This window comes from Vigna angularis, chromosome 3, assembly GCF_016808095.1.
Source record: "Vigna angularis cultivar LongXiaoDou No.4 chromosome 3, ASM1680809v1, whole genome shotgun sequence".
NCBI classification, from domain to species: domain Eukaryota; kingdom Viridiplantae; phylum Streptophyta; class Magnoliopsida; order Fabales; family Fabaceae; genus Vigna; species Vigna angularis.
In genome coordinates, this window is record NC_068972.1 from 38,042,290 (window position 1) to 38,061,711 (window position 19,422).

At 29.9% G+C, this 19,422-nt stretch overlaps 1 protein-coding gene across 1 annotated transcript; it reads right to left on the minus strand.

The window, feature by feature from the left end:
• Nucleotides 1-1,122: 1,122 nt before the first annotated feature.
• LOC108324426 (uncharacterized) lies at nucleotides 1,123-1,904 on the minus strand. Its single transcript, XM_017557373.1, has 2 exons — nucleotides 1,665-1,904; nucleotides 1,123-1,518 (listed from the first exon to the last, which is right to left on the minus strand). The coding sequence occupies exons 1-2, from the start codon at nucleotides 1,902-1,904 to the stop codon at nucleotides 1,123-1,125; spliced, it is 636 nt and encodes a 211-aa protein (XP_017412862.1).
• Between the last annotated feature and the right edge of the window lie 17,518 nt (nucleotides 1,905-19,422).

Sequence of the window (19,422 nt, forward strand, 5' to 3'; positions counted from 1 at the left end):
CACTTGGATATCATCACAGAAGCATACTCTTATTTAAATTTCAAGATCATACAGAAACAAAATACTCCATATTCAAGATTTAAGATCAGACAAAAACAGAATATAGCATATTCTAGACTCAAGATAATACAAAAGGAAATACTCAAAGTTAGCTCCCATTACCTCTATTCCAGACTTAGTTTCCTCTTCTCAAACCGTTCTCTGGAAACTTCCAGAATTTCCTCTCTTCAACTAGAATTTCCTCCAACTCTCTTCTCTCACAATTTCTCTAGAATTTTGGTGTAAATCTTCAGCCTCCCCCCCTTGGCTATTTATAGCCAAAAATTTTACTATTCATTTTTACTATTCATTTTTACTATTCACTTTTACTATTCATTTTTACTATTCAAAAATTATTTTTTATTCACCATTCTTATCTCTGAGTGATTAATTCTACGTGGAGTGTTCTCTTCCACAATTTATTTTAATATATATATATATATATATATATATATATATATTTTTAACCATTCACTATTCACTATTCACTATTTACTATTCACTATTCACTTTTCTTAAAAAAAATCCTAAATAAGTTATCAAAAATTTGAAGCTCTCCCTCTAGAATTACTATAATTTTATATCGAAAAATTTACATTTTTCTATCCATTAAAAATATTATTACTAATAAAATGCTAAAATTTACTATTATAAATATATATATATATATATATATATATATATATATATATATATTTTCATGGGTCTTACAGTTAGAACATCCAGTATCTAAGTACCAGCACGAATCGTCCTTAGCATGATTGTGTTCGCTTGACAGCATCACACGTTCAGCTTTTGTAACATTCACTACATGACTCACCTCCTTTGAATGTGACGCGTGGTCGGTGCAACTACTGCACACATCTGCATGTCGTGTTGCTCTTGATTGCAACAGGTGTTCTGCTATACAGTCACACTTGTTCAACGCATCCGTTCGGTCTGAAGACGACACTCGATCGTCAACTCCCGTTTGTTCTTTAGATGACAACCCATTGTCTTCATCCGTTCAGTTTTTTGACAACAAATGATAGTCTTCATCGACGCCCGATCGGTTAGAAGAAAACAATCGTTCGGTTGTGCTCATCAGAAGGACATGATCAGATTCAGAATCGCCTGTTTCTTGTGCAAGATTTGCTGCTTCACCATTCTTGTTTCTCTTCGCATCTTCATTGTGCCAACATTCCGAAGAATAGTGGTCATATTTGCTGCACGTGAAACATTGAATGTTTCTTTTATCATAGCCCTTTCTGCCTCTACCTCTAGAATGTCTACCCCCTTGACTTCTTCCATTCTTCTGCTCACCTCCATTGTCTTATTGTTTTGATCGGATGATTTTGTGCTTCTACCGCCATTGCGTCCACCACGTGATCTCCCTCTTCCTCTCCCACGACCTTTGAAAGTTTGGTTATTCCTGGCCTGCAACGCTTGATTTGTACTTGGCGTCACACTCTTTTCAGTATTCTTTCTCTTGATCAGCCTCTATTCATATGCTTTAAGGGAATTATGCAACTCTTCTACTTTCATTACCCCAAGATCCTTGCATTCTTCTGTAGCAACCACAATGTGATCGTATTGTGGTGTCAAGGTTCGAAGTATTTTCTCGACAATCTTTTGTCCTTCACAACCTTATTCCATGCTCTCATAGCATTAACCACAACTTGGATTCTACCAATATACTCCACCACCGTTTCTTGCTCCCCCATGCAGAGAAGCTCATATTGTCGTTGTAGAGACTGCAAACGAATCTTTTTCACTTTGCTAGAGTTTCCATAATCATCCTGTAGAATATCCCAGACTTCTTTGGTCGTGGTAGCTTTTGATACCTTCTGAAAGATTGTGGCAGAAATACATTGATGCAGTAGCATCCTTGCCTTGCAATCAAGTCGTCTGTTTTCTTTGTATCTTCACTTCTTCTGTGTCACCTTTCAAAGGTTCTTTGCCATCAAATATAGGGAGATTGCTATGAATTAATTCGGCCATCACACCTCCTTTTCTTCTTGAATCGAGTTCTTTGACGTCACTGAATTTCACCAGCTTTCGCAGCCTTAAGCTCTAAATACCATTGTTGTCTCTTGACAGTAATCTACTGAATTATGCAGAAGGAGTAAGGAATAATAGAGAGGGAGAGAAACGAGTGTAGTTATTTTCATTTAACCAAAAAAAATAAATGTACAAAGTAATGTATATAACACCTGTAGAAGAAGCATTTAACTGTAACAGCAAACAGTTAAAACCGTTAGGAGTTTTGTTTTACAGTCTCAACATCAGTCACCTTTTATAAATGTTTTATTTTCTTTTCACCTTTTTTTCTCTTAATTTAAACAAGTTTAATTTTTATCCCTTTTATTTTTCTTTTAATTTCATCTATGAGTCAATTCAAACAAACGAAACCTATCAGTCAATTCAAACCAACAAAACTATGACAAAAAGGTAAAATCGAGTGAAGATATGAAAGTGAGTTATTATAAAATTTTAGTCGGCAGCAGAGAATCTGAAAAATGGTGTGTGTGCGAGATGAAGGAGATTAGCCAAAACTTTATACCATCAGAATCATTGGGTTTTATATTATAAAATTTTATTTATTCATGTTATAATTTTAAAGTTTTACATAAATCAAAACTTAAATAAAACTCTCCTCTTACCCATTAATTGAAAAAAAAAAGATGAATATGTTATGGAGTAGTTGTATAAACATGTTTTAACAAAACTCCTCCACTCAGTTAAGAACTAGGCTGAATTAGTTCAACTAATTTCAAAATTCGTTTAATCTGGGGATCAGTGGTTGGAAAATTTTATTGTTTTTAAATGTAATTTTGAAAAGAAAATATGTTGGTTTTGAAAATAATTTCTTTTAATTTAAATTTTAAGAAAGCTTATTTGTAAATTTAGTTTTGGTTTTGTAAAAAATATTTTTTAGTTATTTATTATATTAGTGTATTGATTATTTTAATTGTATTTTTTCTATTAAACATAAAATTAAATATTAATGAATTTCGAAAAAAACAAATTATGATTTAATAATAATTTTAAAAAAAGACAATATGATTAAAGATGATAATGAATCGGATATGAATAGTATCTACTCACTACTAACTAGATATCCCTGAGTTTTAAAAACTCATGAATACCCATAAATATTTACAAATATTTAAAAAATATATATTTTATAAATTTTTAAAATATAATATAATAAAATTATAAAAAAAATATAAAATATAATATAATTAAATTAAATATAAATTAAAATTAAATTTTAATTAAATTTAACTTAATAAAATATAAAAATGATTTGTTTACACATTACTTATTATTATATTATTAATATTATTATTTAATTTATGTTTTCTAAAAAATGATTTTATTTTTTTATATTGTCAAAGTTTTTATTTGAAACTTTTTATTTTATATTCTATTTCATTACATGTTGAAACTTTTGGTTTATTTTATTTTTATAAAATTTATGTTAACTATTATTATATACTTTGACATGTTTATGTTGTCATCCTAAGTAATGTCTATTATTTGTATCATATGAAAATTTATTATAAAAAAAACACATGGGGAACCAAATTAAAATAGTGTGAAAAAAAACTTTCCAACAAAAAACCTATTTGAACACGAGAAACTGAAATCTATTATGAAAAAAAAAAAGTACAACATGTGACTAAAAGTAAACTATAGTATATTTACAACACAAAGAGTCGATTTATTTATAAATAATTATCCTCTTGATAAAATAATAAATAGGAGAAACTCTAAAACTCATTTTTGTTGGTTATTAAGTGAGTATTATCAAATTCTCCAAGTAATATGAAGAAGATTGTTGTGTTGGAAGTTATCACTACAACCCAATAAGTCTATTGAGTTGGGAGATTTGGATAGTTATGCTTAGAATGTTTATAATTTTTTTAGAAGAATTTACAGCTTTGTTAGAAAAAATTATACTATAAGAGTTTGTAAGTTTCTCTACAAAAGTTATACAAGAAAAGTTTACAGTTTTATAAAAAATAATTACATGAAGGTTTGCAGTTTTTGTTTACAAATATATTTTAAATAATACAGTTTTTTATAAGTATTTGTGGAGTCGAGTATTGAAGTGCTAAAACATATTAAATTTTTAGTGTTTTTATTTATATTTTTGTTCTTATTTGTGAGTGTATTTTCGTTTAAAGATTTTTCTATTGTGTGATTCCCAATAATTGTTGCATAAACATTTGAATTTTTAGTAATTTTTGTTTTTAAATATGATTTTTTTTTTTACGTATTAACTATATTCACAACTATAAACAAAGCAAACTTGGAGTCCAACGCCTGATAATCTTCAATCAAAGTAAGAAGATTTTGAGTCACTTTCAATAAACGTGGATGAATTTGGTATCCAACTTTATATATATTAGAATAAATGTTAAATATAGCCGTGAAATGAATAGTTAGATAATTTATTATATATACTAATAAATCAAATAACACTCAAAAGTAATTATAAAAAAAAAGTAGGAAATGTTAGGCAAAACTATTTAGATGCCTTTATTTGGAATTCAATTTAAACTTATAGATTCTATGCTGAACATAAATACATAGCTATAAATTCATTAATTGATTAGTTAATTATACTAATATGCCTATAAATAAGATTGATACGAAATATCAGCCTTAATGTTAGACCAAAGATATTTACAATTCTTATTTTAGGTCATATATATCATTTACATCTTACCCAACTACAATAAAAAATAACTAATTAATTGAATAAATATACTAATATAGATATAAAAAATAAAAAGTATCCTTACATATTATTTATATAAAACTATATGCTACCCAAATTATTTAATCATGTAACATCCCAAATTCTCACATTAATGTAACATCCCAACTTTTCACATTAATGTAACATCCCAAATTTTCACACTTGATAATTAACATTACATTTACGTTAACATTCCGTAATCTCACCCTTTAAAATTTCCTAGTTGATATAAATCTATACATGTAAAAAGATTCTAATTATCGTTCTTCTACTCCTCCCTTTCCTTGGTACTATGTGAGGCGACATTCCTTCATCTGCTCCCGTATAACGAATTATACGATCATCGCACATACCCAAACACAAAACACAAACAAGTAGGGTGAGCTAACATGCAACAAATCATTTATAAGACATGCATAATTACTTCGATACAAACATCATATAATAATTATGTCAGACACCCTCATACCATCGTACCACAATTCCTATTAGACACTCGTCCCACAATACCCAATAAATACCATAATACTTAATAGACATTCATTCCATAATACCCAATAAACACTCATCCCACAATACCAATAAACACTCATTCCACAATACCCAATATACACTCATTCCACAATACCCAATAGGCACTTATTCCACAATACCCAATAAACACTCATTGAACACTCGTCCCACAATACCCAATAAACACCAAAATACCCAATAAACACCACTATACCCAATAGACACTCGTCCCACAATACCCAATAAATACCATAATACCCAATAGACATTCATTCCATAATACCCAATAAACACTCATCCCACAATAGTAATAAACACTCATTCCACAATACCCAATATACACTCATCCCACAATACCCAAATAAACACTCATTTCATAATACCCAATAGGCACTTATCCCCACGATATTCAATAGGCACTTATCCCAACGATATGTTGATGAGCGATACAACGGAAGGTTTTTCACTTGTGATGTCATTCTTAGTCCCCTCACTATGTCCAAAACCGGCACATAGACCAGGACATTCTGCCCTCCATACCATTCATAATGTTAGTCCCCTCACTATGTCCTAAACCGGCACATAGACCAGGACATTCTGCCCTCCATACCATTCACAAGGTTAGTCCCCTCACTATGTCCTAAACCGGCACATAGACCAGGACCTCCTGCCCCTCTCACCACATAATTCATCATTCTCTACTTGAGACTGATTGATTATTAGAGTATCAGGATAACCTCCAACTTCATGACCCTCAACATCAACATATACGCACATACCATGTCATTACAGAACCTCTCCACGAAACTCATACAATGCTCACATTCCTTAACTCATATTATACCATTACGAAATCTACCCATAATCCTCATACACCTACCATGACATTACAGAATCTCTCCGCGAGACTCATACCATACTCACATTCCTCGACTCATATTATACCCTTACGACATCTCCCCGTAATACTCATACATGTTCAGATGCATAAATTCAAATCAAATAAACTTCCATCATTTCAGAAATCATACAAACTGAATATATTCCAACAAGATATATTACATGATAATTTAACAATACATAATCTGTACACAAGATTTAAGTTAAAAACCTGTCGAGTAGACTTCCAGGAAAGAGAGGTGCGTCACAATGGACAACTTAAGTACCAAGTCTTTCCTTAGCCAAAGTGTTCCTCAACTAGTTTTTAACAAATTTCTTATTAACAGATTCAAAACAACAGCATATAATATTTACACCGAATATCAATATAGATAAACACACAGTAAGCATTAACAATATTCATACATAATTTCAAGACATGAATAGTAATAAAACAGTACTAAATCATAATATAAAAGCTTAGAAAAGTTAGCTCCCCTACCTCTATTCCAGACTTAATCTCCTGCTCCGAATTTGTTTCCCCCGAAACCCTTCAGAACCTCTACTCTTCTTGCAACTAAAAATTTCTCCCTAACTCTTTCTTCTCTATTTCTCAAGCTCTCACTTGATTCCTCTTTTCTTGGTGCAAAATACCCTTCCCTCCCATGGCTATTTATAGTAAAAAAAATTTACTATTCATTAATATTTTAATATTATTTATTATTTTAATATTATTTAAAAATAATATTTCAATCATTTTCTCACCAAATATGATCCTAATTTCTACCTACTACTTTCTTCCATGCTAAGGAATCTTAATGCTGAAAATTTATTTTTACTATTTACTTTTTACTATTTACTATTCACTTTTTACTATTCACTATTCATTTTTTTTACTATTCGATTTTCTTAAAAAAAAATACTAAATAAGTTATCAAAAATTTTAACCTCTCCTTCTAAAATTACTATAATTTTATATTCAAAATATATATTTTTCTATCCATTAAAATTATTATTACTAATAAAATGCTAAAATTTACTATTATAAATATTTTTTTTCATGGGTCTTACATTCTCCCCAACAACAAAAATTTTCGTCCTCGAAAATTCGAAAATTCGACATAAAAAAATAAAGTTATGATTATTTCACTTTATCTTCTAGTTTCCTTGTAAACTCATTACTCTACTTATTTTGTGCATAAAATTTCTAGCATCTCAAATTGAAATGTACTCACGAAAAAAATTAAAATCATAAACCTTCAGAACACTCTTACTTGTCACTTCTAGCCTCGTCAAAACCACCATTAAACATATCTCACTAGTCTCAAAATAATCCATTAATGTTTTAAAATAACTCATTACTCATAAACTATTAATCACAAAATTCCAGAAAACTTTTCATTCCTACTATAACCAGAAAGTGATTCTCCTTATAGATCCCTATTTAAGACTTTCATGACCCTATAAAACTCTAAGAATCATTCTTTTTCCGTAACAACCTTCCATTATATTTTCTCAACACAATTTCTACTCCTAGAAATCGTATACCACTAAAAGCCACTTATGTTTACCAAAATTATACTAGATTGTTCCACCTTACCCTCTACTTCTATTCTCCGTAAAATTTATAATTACTCTGATGATTACACGGAGTCCAAAACACTATTACTAAACAATTCATCCTTTATGTTTTTTTTTTCTATACCCATTTAACAAGAACTTGTCCAAAAGTAATACCTATATTGAGTATGCTTTATAACATCCATAGAAATCCTTCCACACTTAAGATCATGCATCATTTCCTTCACTCGTCCTTGATGAACTTATCTGACTCTCAGTAATACTGCCTTCACCCTTAACCACACTTAATGTTCAACAATCAACTCACAATTCTTGAAGACCATAAACTTCTAAAAACATATTGGAACATGACCAAACCATCCTTTCGATCATACCCTAAACTACAATATCTATCCTTCACTTGCATTGATCAGATATCCCTAAAATACTGATCCTCATCCTTTATTTAACCCACACTAAATGTTGAACCACTATTTTTTTTTTTTTACCTGATAAACACTTCTGAAATACTTGACAAAACTAGAATAATCAAACTTCTTTCAAGATTATACTCCAAATTACCTCAACCTTCATCTAATTGTTTTCCTAGCAAACATTACTAGCCTAAGTTAAAACATTCTCCAAGAATTAACTTATAAACTCTAAATCTTAGGAATATAAACCTTGTCCTCAAAATACCTTCCCACATCCTAACCTAACATGAATCCACAAACTTAACGTTGCCTCTAACCCAGTACCTAACAACTGCGTATCTTTGATAAGACTCAGCAGATCACTCAATCAACAATGTTATAAATTCTGAAACCACTTATTTTAATCTTAATAAGGCCGAATTTAAAACTAACTAACTTCCATATCAGCACTGCACCTACTCATTTAAATAAACCACTTATGCCACATAAGTTAAATCCATCCTATGACATTAAAATATAGTTTAATGGTTAAACTAATTAATCCTCTAATACTTGAAATAACTCCTACAGATATAAAGAATTTATGGGTAATCAAAACATGTCATAGCACAAAACCATTGTGCCAAGTATCCCTTCCCACCACTCTATTCAAGAGCTTTTTCAGGCAAGTATACTCTCCAAACCATTTAACCACCATGTTACTTCCTACCACTCTTCTAGAGATTATCAGGGCAATTGCCACCACTTAAAGAGCTTATTAATGCAATCAACCACAACACAACCTTAATTATAACATGCTTCCCGATATCAAAACCATATCCCCAGGATATTTAGTGTTAACCAAATCTTAAATTTTTATCTTATGCGAACTAAAAGTAAATATAAATAAGTTCACTCACACACATCATTGGTCAGAGATCAAGGTGCGACATATAAATATTTACCCATCCTTTACATCACCATTGAGGTTTGAATACTACCATATAACTATACCTGATGAAAATTGCTCCAATCACAACCTACAACTTCTTAATTATTCCAAATTCCCTAATCACATTAGTATTGCAACTCTCCTTTTTATCTATTTCCAAACTCTTCTTCTTCCTTATCTTGCCATGTTCATAATATTAATTCAACTTACACTACCTCTACTAACTTTAATATTCCAAAATTAATAAGATTTTCAACCATAAGTCATGACTCTTTAATCCTCTCATAAAAATACCAAAACATTGCATAAGCTGAAAGCCAAAATTTTCGTACCTGGATTTTCTCTACCACTCATCATACCAAAATCACATACTCTCAAATTTTATCTCTAATACATTTACTGGAAAAATCTAACCATCTCTTTTTAATCATCCATTTAGCTTAGAATCCTTTCAATACTTCATTCTTCTCTAAAGACCTCGTGTTCTCTTAACTTACAAATTTCTCCTCCTATTAAACTTTCTCTCAATCCTCTTTATTCCTTATACCACTTCTCTTCTACTCTTCTTCGTCTAATATTTGATTTATCCTTAATCTACTTTAGTATTCCTATCCCTTTTTATTTTAAACTTTATCTTCAAATCTTCCACCATTTTCTTTCTTCAGATTCCAACCATCACTGATACATCGATCCATGTTACCAATCTCACACAATGCCACTCTGTTTCTCACCAACACTTCCCTCTCTTCTGACTTCTAACATTACTGATATACTAAACCAAACTGATTTCTCAAACCTTGCTACATTCATGCTTATCCAAAGCTTCTCTTAATCTAGCCTTTGAACTTAACTCCTTTTTGTGAAACGTAAGATATCTAATCTCCTGATTTTGTCCTGCAAACATCTTAAAACATAACTTCTAAACACCAACATCTTCACTTATCCTTTGAAACTCAAATTCTAGTATTATATCTCCCTATGAAGGCTTTAACTAATTATAATATCTTTCATAAACCTTGAGAATTAAGAAAGGAAAATCATCTCTCGTAAAAGTCATGAGTAGTTAGACACAATACTCTACTATCTACACTTGGAGAAAATGGTAAGTATACCATTTAGACTCAATTCTTCACAGAGAAGACACAACAGACCCACGACACAGAGGTCATCCTAAGGACGAACTGCTCTGATACCATTAATGTAACATCCCAAATTCTCACATTAATGTAACATCCCAACTTTTCACATTAATGTAACATCCCAAATTTTCACACTTGATAATTAACATTACATTTACGGTAACATTCCGTAATCTCACCCTTTAAAATTTCCTAGTTGATATAAATCTATACATGTAAAAAGATTCTAATTATCGTTCTTCTACTCCTCCCTTTCCTTGGTACTATGTGAGGCGACATTCCTTCATCTGCTCCCGTATAACGAATTATACGATCATCGCACATACCCAAACACAAAACACAAACAAGTAGGGTGAGCTAACATGCAACAAATCATTTATAAGACATGCATAATTACTTCGATACAAACATCATATAATAATTATGTCAGACACCCTCATACCATCGTACCACAATTCCTATTAGACACTCGTCCCACAATACCCAATAAATACCATAATACTTAATAGACATTCATTCCATAATACCCAATAAACACTCATCCCACAATACCAATAAACACTCATTCCACAATACCCAATATACACTCATTCCACAATACCCAATAGGCACTTATTCCACAATACCCAATAAACACTCATTGAACACTCGTCCCACAATACCCAATAAACACCAAAATACCCAATAAACACCACTATACCCAATAGACACTCGTCCCACAATACCCAATAAATACCATAATACCCAATAGACATTCATTCCATAATACCCAATAAACACTCATCCCACAATAGTAATAAACACTCATTCCACAATACCCAATATACACTCATCCCACAATACCCAAATAAACACTCATTTCATAATACCCAATAGGCACTTATCCCCACGATATTCAATAGGCACTTATCCCAACGATATGTTGATGAGCGATACAACGGAAGGTTTTTCACTTGTGATGTCATTCTTAGTCCCCTCACTATGTCCAAAACCGGCACATAGACCAGGACATTCTGCCCTCCATACCATTCATAATGTTAGTCCCCTCACTATGTCCTAAACCGGCACATAGACCAGGACATTCTGCCCTCCATACCATTCACAAGGTTAGTCCCCTCACTATGTCCTAAACCGGCACATAGACCAGGACCTCCTGCCCCTCTCACCACATAATTCATCATTCTCTACTTGAGACTGATTGATTATTAGAGTATCAGGATAACCTCCAACTTCATGACCCTCAACATCAACATATACGCACATACCATGTCATTACAGAACCTCTCCACGAAACTCATACAATGCTCACATTCCTTAACTCATATTATACCATTACGAAATCTACCCATAATCCTCATACACCTACCATGACATTACAGAATCTCTCCGCGAGACTCATACCATACTCACATTCCTCGACTCATATTATACCCTTACGACATCTCCCCGTAATACTCATACATGTTCAGATGCATAAATTCAAATCAAATAAACTTCCATCATTTCAGAAATCATACAAACTGAATATATTCCAACAAGATATATTACATGATAATTTAACAATACATAATCTGTACACAAGATTTAAGTTAAAAACCTGTCGAGTAGACTTCCAGGAAAGAGATGTGCGTCACAATGGACAACTTAAGTACCAAGTCTTTCCTTAGCCAAAGTGTTCCTCAACTAGTTTTTAACAAATTTCTTATTAACAGATTCAAAACAACAGCATATAATATTTACACCGAATATCAATATAGATAAACACACAGTAAGCATTAACAATATTCATACATAATTTCAAGACATGAATAGTAATAAAATAGTACTAAATCATAATATAAAAGCTTAGAAAAGTTAGCTCCCCTACCTCTATTCCAGACTTAATCTCCTGCTCCGAATTTGTTTCCCCCGAAACCCTTCAGAACCTCTACTCTTCTTGCAACTAAAAATTTCTCCCTAACTCTTTCTTCTCTATTTCTCAAGCTCTCACTTGATTCCTCTTTTCTTGGTGCAAAATACCCTTCCCTCCCATGGCTATTTATAGTAAAAAAAATTTACTATTCATTAATATTTTAATATTATTTATTATTTTAATATTATTTAAAAATAATATTTCAATCATTTTCTCACCAAATATGATCCTAATTTCTACCTACTACTTTCTTCCATGCTAAGGAATCTTAATGCTGAAAATTTATTTTTACTATTTACTTTTTACTATTTACTATTCACTTTTTACTATTCACTATTCATTTTTTTTACTATTCGATTTTCTTAAAAAAAAATACTAAATAAGTTATCAAAAATTTTAACCTCTCCTTCTAAAATTACTATAATTTTATATTCAAAATATATATTTTTCTATCCATTAAAATTATTATTACTAATAAAATGCTAAAATTTACTATTATAAATATTTTTTTTCATGGGTCTTACAAATCAGATCAACTTAGTATATATAGGTTTAAGTTTAAACTATATATATGACTATAAAATAAATAATTAAATATACTATTATATATAATGATAAAATAGCATGTTTAAAGTGACATTGATACAAAATAATAGGTTTAATAATGTAAATACGTTTGTAGATTCTTATTTTAAGTGATAATAGAAAAGTATTATTGGCAGGTTAGTTTGATGAGATAGAAAAGACAAATTTTTTTATTAATTAATTAATTTAAATAAATAAATAAATAAATATATTAATATAGGTATAAAATTATATAATTGAAATAATACGTTATTAATGAAAAATAATAGTCTTAATTCGAATTAAAATGAATAGATATGTATCATGATGAGATGTGAGTTTATTTTAAACCCATAAATAAATATATTTCAAAAGTGATAAAAGAAAGTAGGAAAAAAAAGAAGAGTGCGTTGATGAGATGTTAAATTGATTAAATTATTCTAAATCTACCTATATAGTTCTTATAGCATGTTAAAAAGTGGACTTCAAGTCTAACTTAATACCATAAAATCGTCTTGTAAAATGAAATTTACACCAATTTATATATTATAAATTAGTCTTATCTCTAATCGATGTTAGACTTTCAACAAATGATTGTTTTTTTATGATGTTAACATAATCGATTAAAACTAACCGTTTTAAAATTGTGATAATTCTAATATTGTTTTTTAATATTGTTTTTTATGATGTTAACATAATCTCTGTTACATCCAATATATATATATATATATATATATATATATATATATATATATATATATATATATATATATATATATATATATATGTTTTAAACTTAGATTTCAACTATAAACTCATTAATATAACTTGAATTCTTCTAATTTATTCTTCTATCTCTTTCTTCATTAGCACTCAATTAGACGACATTCCTTCATCTGCTCCCGTATAACGAATTATACGATCGTCGCACAAACACAAACAAGTAGGGTGAGCTAACATGCAACAAATCATTTATAAAACATGCATAATTACTTTGATACACTCAACAAACATCATATAATAATTATGTCAGACACCCTCATACCATCATACAACAATCGCACCATAAACACTCATCCCATCATACCACAATCCCTAATAGACACTCATCCCACAATACCCAATAGACACTCATTCCACAATACCCAATAAACACTCATTCCACAATACCCAATAGACACTCATTCCACAATACCCAATAGACACGCATCCCACAATACCCAATAGACACTCATTCCACAATACCCAATAGACACTCATTCCACAATACCCAATAGACACTCATTCCACAATACCCAATAGACATTCATTCCACAATACTCAATAGACACTCATCCGGATGATACGTTGATGAGCGGTCACGGGAGGTTATGCACTTGTGATGACTTCTACTTCTTCTTACAAATACACTTCCAAAATACTCCATACCATCCACAAGGTTAGTCCTCAACACTATGTCCAAAACTGGCACATAGATCAGGACCTCCTCACCACATAATTCATCTTTCTCTACTTGAGACTGGATGTTTATTAGAGTATCAGGATAACCTCCAACAACAGGACCCTCAACATCAACATATACACTAATACCATGTCATTACAGAATCTCTCCACAAGACTCATATCATGTTCATATTCATCAACTCATACCATGCTCAAATTCATAATTTCATATCTACCACAATAACATGAATTCATCAAAAAATTTCATTCCAACAAGATATATTGCACAATAATTTAACAGTACATAATCTATTCAATAAGATTTAAGTTAAAAACTTGTCGAGTAGACTTCCAGGAAAGAGAGGTGTGTCACAATGGACAACTTAAGTACCAAGTCTTTCCTTAGCCAAAGTGTTCCTCAACTAGTTTTTAACAAATTTCTTATTTACATATTCAAAACAACAGCATATAATATTAACACAGAAATTCAATATAGATAGATATATAACAAGCACATATGTTTTTCATTAACAGTATTCACACAGAATTTCAAGACATGAATAGTAATAAAACAATACTAAACATAATATAAAAGCTTAGAAAGGTTAGTTCCCCCTACCTCTATTCCAGACTTAGTTTCTTGATCAGAGGTTGTTCCCGGAAAACTTCGAGAATCTCCACACTAAAATCCTTCTTACTCTAAATTCTTCCTAATCTTATGATTTCTCTCTACTTCTTGGTGCAAAATCTCCCTCCCCCTTGCTTGGTATTTATAGGCCAAGATTCTGGTACTATTTGGTGTTTTTATTATTATTATTATTATTATTATTATATATATATATATATATTTTATCATTTCAATCACCGAAAGATGTTTTGGTGTTTTTCTATTATTTCAATCACCGAAAGTTTCTTTGTCCATTTGTTTTCTTTTTTTTTAAACAAAAAGGTAAAAAAGAGTTTAAACTCATGTTCTTGAAATCACCACAATTTTCTATCATTTAAGTTACCAAAATTTCTTATTTAGCTTTCCAGATTTTATTTTTACATAAACTTATTAATTATATTTTCCATTCATAAAGAAAAATTTATTACTACTAGTAATAAAATTATTACTATTAAGATAATTATTTTTCATAGGTCTTACAATCTCTAGGAGAATAAATCATTGTTTTACTATGCAAGACTTTCTCACCCAACACACTTTCTAGATTTTGTGGAAACTTTTAGCAAGAGTGTGATGATTTGATTGGCCACTAGTTTTTCGACTCAATCCAAAACAATGAGATGAAATGAATTGTTAGTTCATTCAAGTAATAAATATAAACAAAATCACAAATTATAAGATCAAATATGAATAAACATTTAAAAAGTAAACCGTACAGATAATTTTAGTTAATTACATCCAACCTCTTACAAGAAGATTCGACCACTCATGACGATTTAAATTCAAACTCTAAGAGTTGCATAACATTCCTATGGCTCTTGTTATAGCTAATATAAGAATTACATATAAGAATTACATAGAAGAGAATGACTAATTCTAGCTATTTCTGAATGAATAAAATAGAGGCAGAGTCTTGCTTTTATAGAATATTTTGGTTGGTGCTCAACCCCACCTTTTATGCGCAGCCATATGAATTTCTTCATGTGTGAGTTTTTTTTTTGGTTTAGCGTTATGTTTTGATGCTTAGCTTTCTTTGCACAAAAGGTTTTTTTCTTTGGCTTAGCTCTAATTTATTATGCTCAGCCAGTAATGCAAGTTATGTCTCTTCATCTACTTTCTTTTTTTCTATGACTTGAAACCACTTCCTACCGTTGAGCTGCCTTTTTGTTATTTCTTCTTCCTTTTACTCCAAAATAGCAAGATAACATTAAATTTCATATAACTTAGTTCTTTGATACACCATTGTGCATTTTAAACTAAAAAGGATTATTTTCTTATTAAACGCAATCAAATCAAGCTTGATAAGTGTCTATTTTGATATAAATTTTAAGGTATATTATACACTTATCAAAGACCTTATCGATTTTAATGACATTAACAAAAAAAGACCTGATTTAAGCGTTTTAACAAATTTTGAAATACATTGAAACTTTCTAACTGTATACAAATTATATATCTCAAGTACAAAATAATAGTTTAAAATAAAGCAATTTGATTGGGTGACGTATAGTTTAAATTAGCCTAACAAATTTAAATAAAAAAGTAATGTATTACTCTATGATATAGATTTAGTAAACAAATTCTCATTCATTAAATAAACTAATGAAAATACATATGTGTAATATTTGTGTATGTATGTTTATTTTTTTTCGTTATTAAAAGTAATAAAATGGTTAAAATTAAAAAATGTCAAACCGAAGATTAAATTTAAAGAAACATTCACTTAAAGAATAAATTGATAAAATAATTATTTTAATTTTAAAAAAAATATTCAAAAATACAATTAAAAAATAAATATAAACACGCACAAAAATCTTCTTTATATATAAATATAAATTATACAAAATGGTCAATAAAATGATATAATATTTATTCATATGAAATCACAGTATCATACATACATAAATATAACAACCCAAAAATTTAATATTTCCAAATTTGCAACCAATTAAAACAAGTAATAAATAACATAAATACCATCAAATTAGTTAAATATACTATTATGTGTAACAAATGATAAAAAAATAATATTGATATAAAAAAACTATTAGTTTTAACGTTAAACCAAGAATATTTATAGTCTCTTATTTGGAGTGATAACAAACAAATAAATATGTTGAGAAAAGTTTACTTAGATTAAAAAGAAACAAATTCAATAATTAACTATACTAATATTAGATATAAAACAATATACTTTAAATCATATAGCATAGATAACAAAAATAATATACTTAATTCGTGATAAGAAATAAACAAACATGTTAAGAAAATTTATATGATGCATCAGTTGCAAAAACAAAGTAATGGATATATAAAATTTCATTACGAAGATATTTAATATAGTTTCTAAAATTCTATAGCACAACTAATTTATATAGTTTCGAGTAAATTTGTTTAATTAATTAAACATGGATATAAAATAATTAACTATTATATATATATATATATATATATATATATATATATATATATATTAATTCACGCGTGTGTGTGAATGTCAAATATATATTAAAATTGTAATTAAAATAAAATAAGAATTAAAATTGTAAATTTATTTATTTTTATAATAATAGACAGTAGTAGACAGAGAAATGAGGACCCAAATGATTACATTACAAAAATGACAAAAATAAAACAAAAAAAAAAGCGCAGAATGTCAGAGTGAATAGTGAAAATAGAATAGATCCAATATTTGCAATGATGATAGCATGTGAAAAGTTAAGTGTATTTACAAAAAAGATATCTGCAAAATCACAAAAAATTCATAATGTGAAACATGTGTCTAATAAAATACACCAATTATGAGACTCATGCATAAAAGGATAGGAAATTTTTTTTATTTTATATATTATTTTTTATTTTTTATTATAAAAAGGTTTAATGTCACTTTAGATCCCTATTTTTACATAGCATTAAAATCGTGGCTGACAGTATCTTTTTAAATGATGTGGCATTAAAAACGTGTCTGAAATGTATTTTTTAATTTTTGAATTAAAAAATGAAGTGGGGCAAAGTGGTCAAAAGAAATTAAATTAAGTGTAGTCGTTCCTTTATGTGCAATTACCAAATCGAAATCAGATTGGGAGAAGATTGGGGCTTTGAATTAGGGTTCGTGCGAGAACAATGAAAATCGAAATTAACACGAAGTAGAAATGTATGGAGATGAAAATGCAGTTGAGCTTAGCGTTAATCTGGAAAAGAAGAAGGTGATTACACTAAACTTGCTTAAAAGGGTTGTTGTTGATAAATTGCAAGCAAAGCATATTATTGTTGTTGGATTACTGGATTTGATCCGAAGGAGTGAGTGATGATTGTTGATTCGATTGAGAAGATGGAATGATTGTTCAGAATTTGATTACAGAGAAGGAAAAAACATGAACTCAACAGTCCCTTCTCTCTCTACAAAGTTCCCACTGAAATAAAAACAAGAAATAAAAAACACTTTCTCTTCTCTCTCTCATTTTTTTTCAGTTCTTTTCTCTCTCTCTCTCTCTCTACAATGTAGTTCACCAGAGATGGCAAACTTCCACCGTAACAACGTCGAGAACGTGGTCCTTGGCCACCACCGTTCCAAGAGCACCTCTATCGCCGGTGGCCACTTCCGCATGTGGCACTCCCTCTCCACCACCTCCTTCTGCCGCCTGGTCTTCAATGCCGTCAGTTGCGGCACCAACTCCCGCTACGTCGAGAGATCGGACACGTACTCCAAGAGACACCACCACCAACCGAAACAACAGCACCGACACAAGATGAAGCCGAATAACGAAGATCTGCTAAACCTGGCGGAGGTCAAAGCTGACACGGAAACGAAGAAGAAAGAGGACAAACTCGAGGAGCTGAAGAGCCTAGTGAAGGAGCTTCTAAAGGAAGATGAGATAGAGAAAGAAAAAGAATCAATGACGCGAAGAAGAGAAGCTACTTCGAAAGTGAGGTTGCTAACCAAAGAGGATTTAGAAGTATGCAGTTTAATGTTTAATGTTTAATTCATTTTTACAAATTTCTTTTATTTAAAAAAAAAATTAAAAGACACATCACAATCACATACATTAAATAAGCTACTCCACGTCATTTAAAAATGAAGATTAGCATGTCAACCATACACTAACGTCTTTAGGCTCAATTTGACGGAAAACTCCTATTTGATTCAATTTTACAAAAATAAGGATCCAATTGAGACGCGAAAAAAGAAGGAAACCTATTTGAGATTCTGGACGAAATTAGAGATATAAAGTGACATTAAATCTTATAAAAATCATATATAGGTATAGGTGTATTAACCTTATAAAAAAGATTAAAATTTAATAATTTTTTTCAACTTATTGTATTAGTGTCTAGACAGTGGATAATATGGGATTTAATATTACAATAAAAAAAGTTTGTACACAGTTACTTATTTTTCTATAACATTCTCATTCAAATTTAAGTCTTTGTCATTATCTTTCAATCTAATTTTTTGCAATTCTGCACAACAGATAGGTACGTGTAATGATTTACATTGGGTGGGAATTTAAAAATAATTATCTAAACAAAAATAGTTATTTTTATTTGACTTGTTTGGAATGATGTCCATATGAATTAAGGTTGGATTGAT

Bases quoted from the DNA above. Each gene is read 5' to 3' on its own strand.
- LOC108324426 (XM_017557373.1), bottom strand. From the start codon at position 1,904: ATGCTACTGCATCAATGTATTTCTGCCACAATCTTTCAGAAGGTATCA. The intron at 1,519-1,664 runs GTTGTGAAGGAC...GCATATGAATAG, and splicing joins CTATGAGAGCATGGAATAAG to AGGCTGATCAAGAGAAAGAA.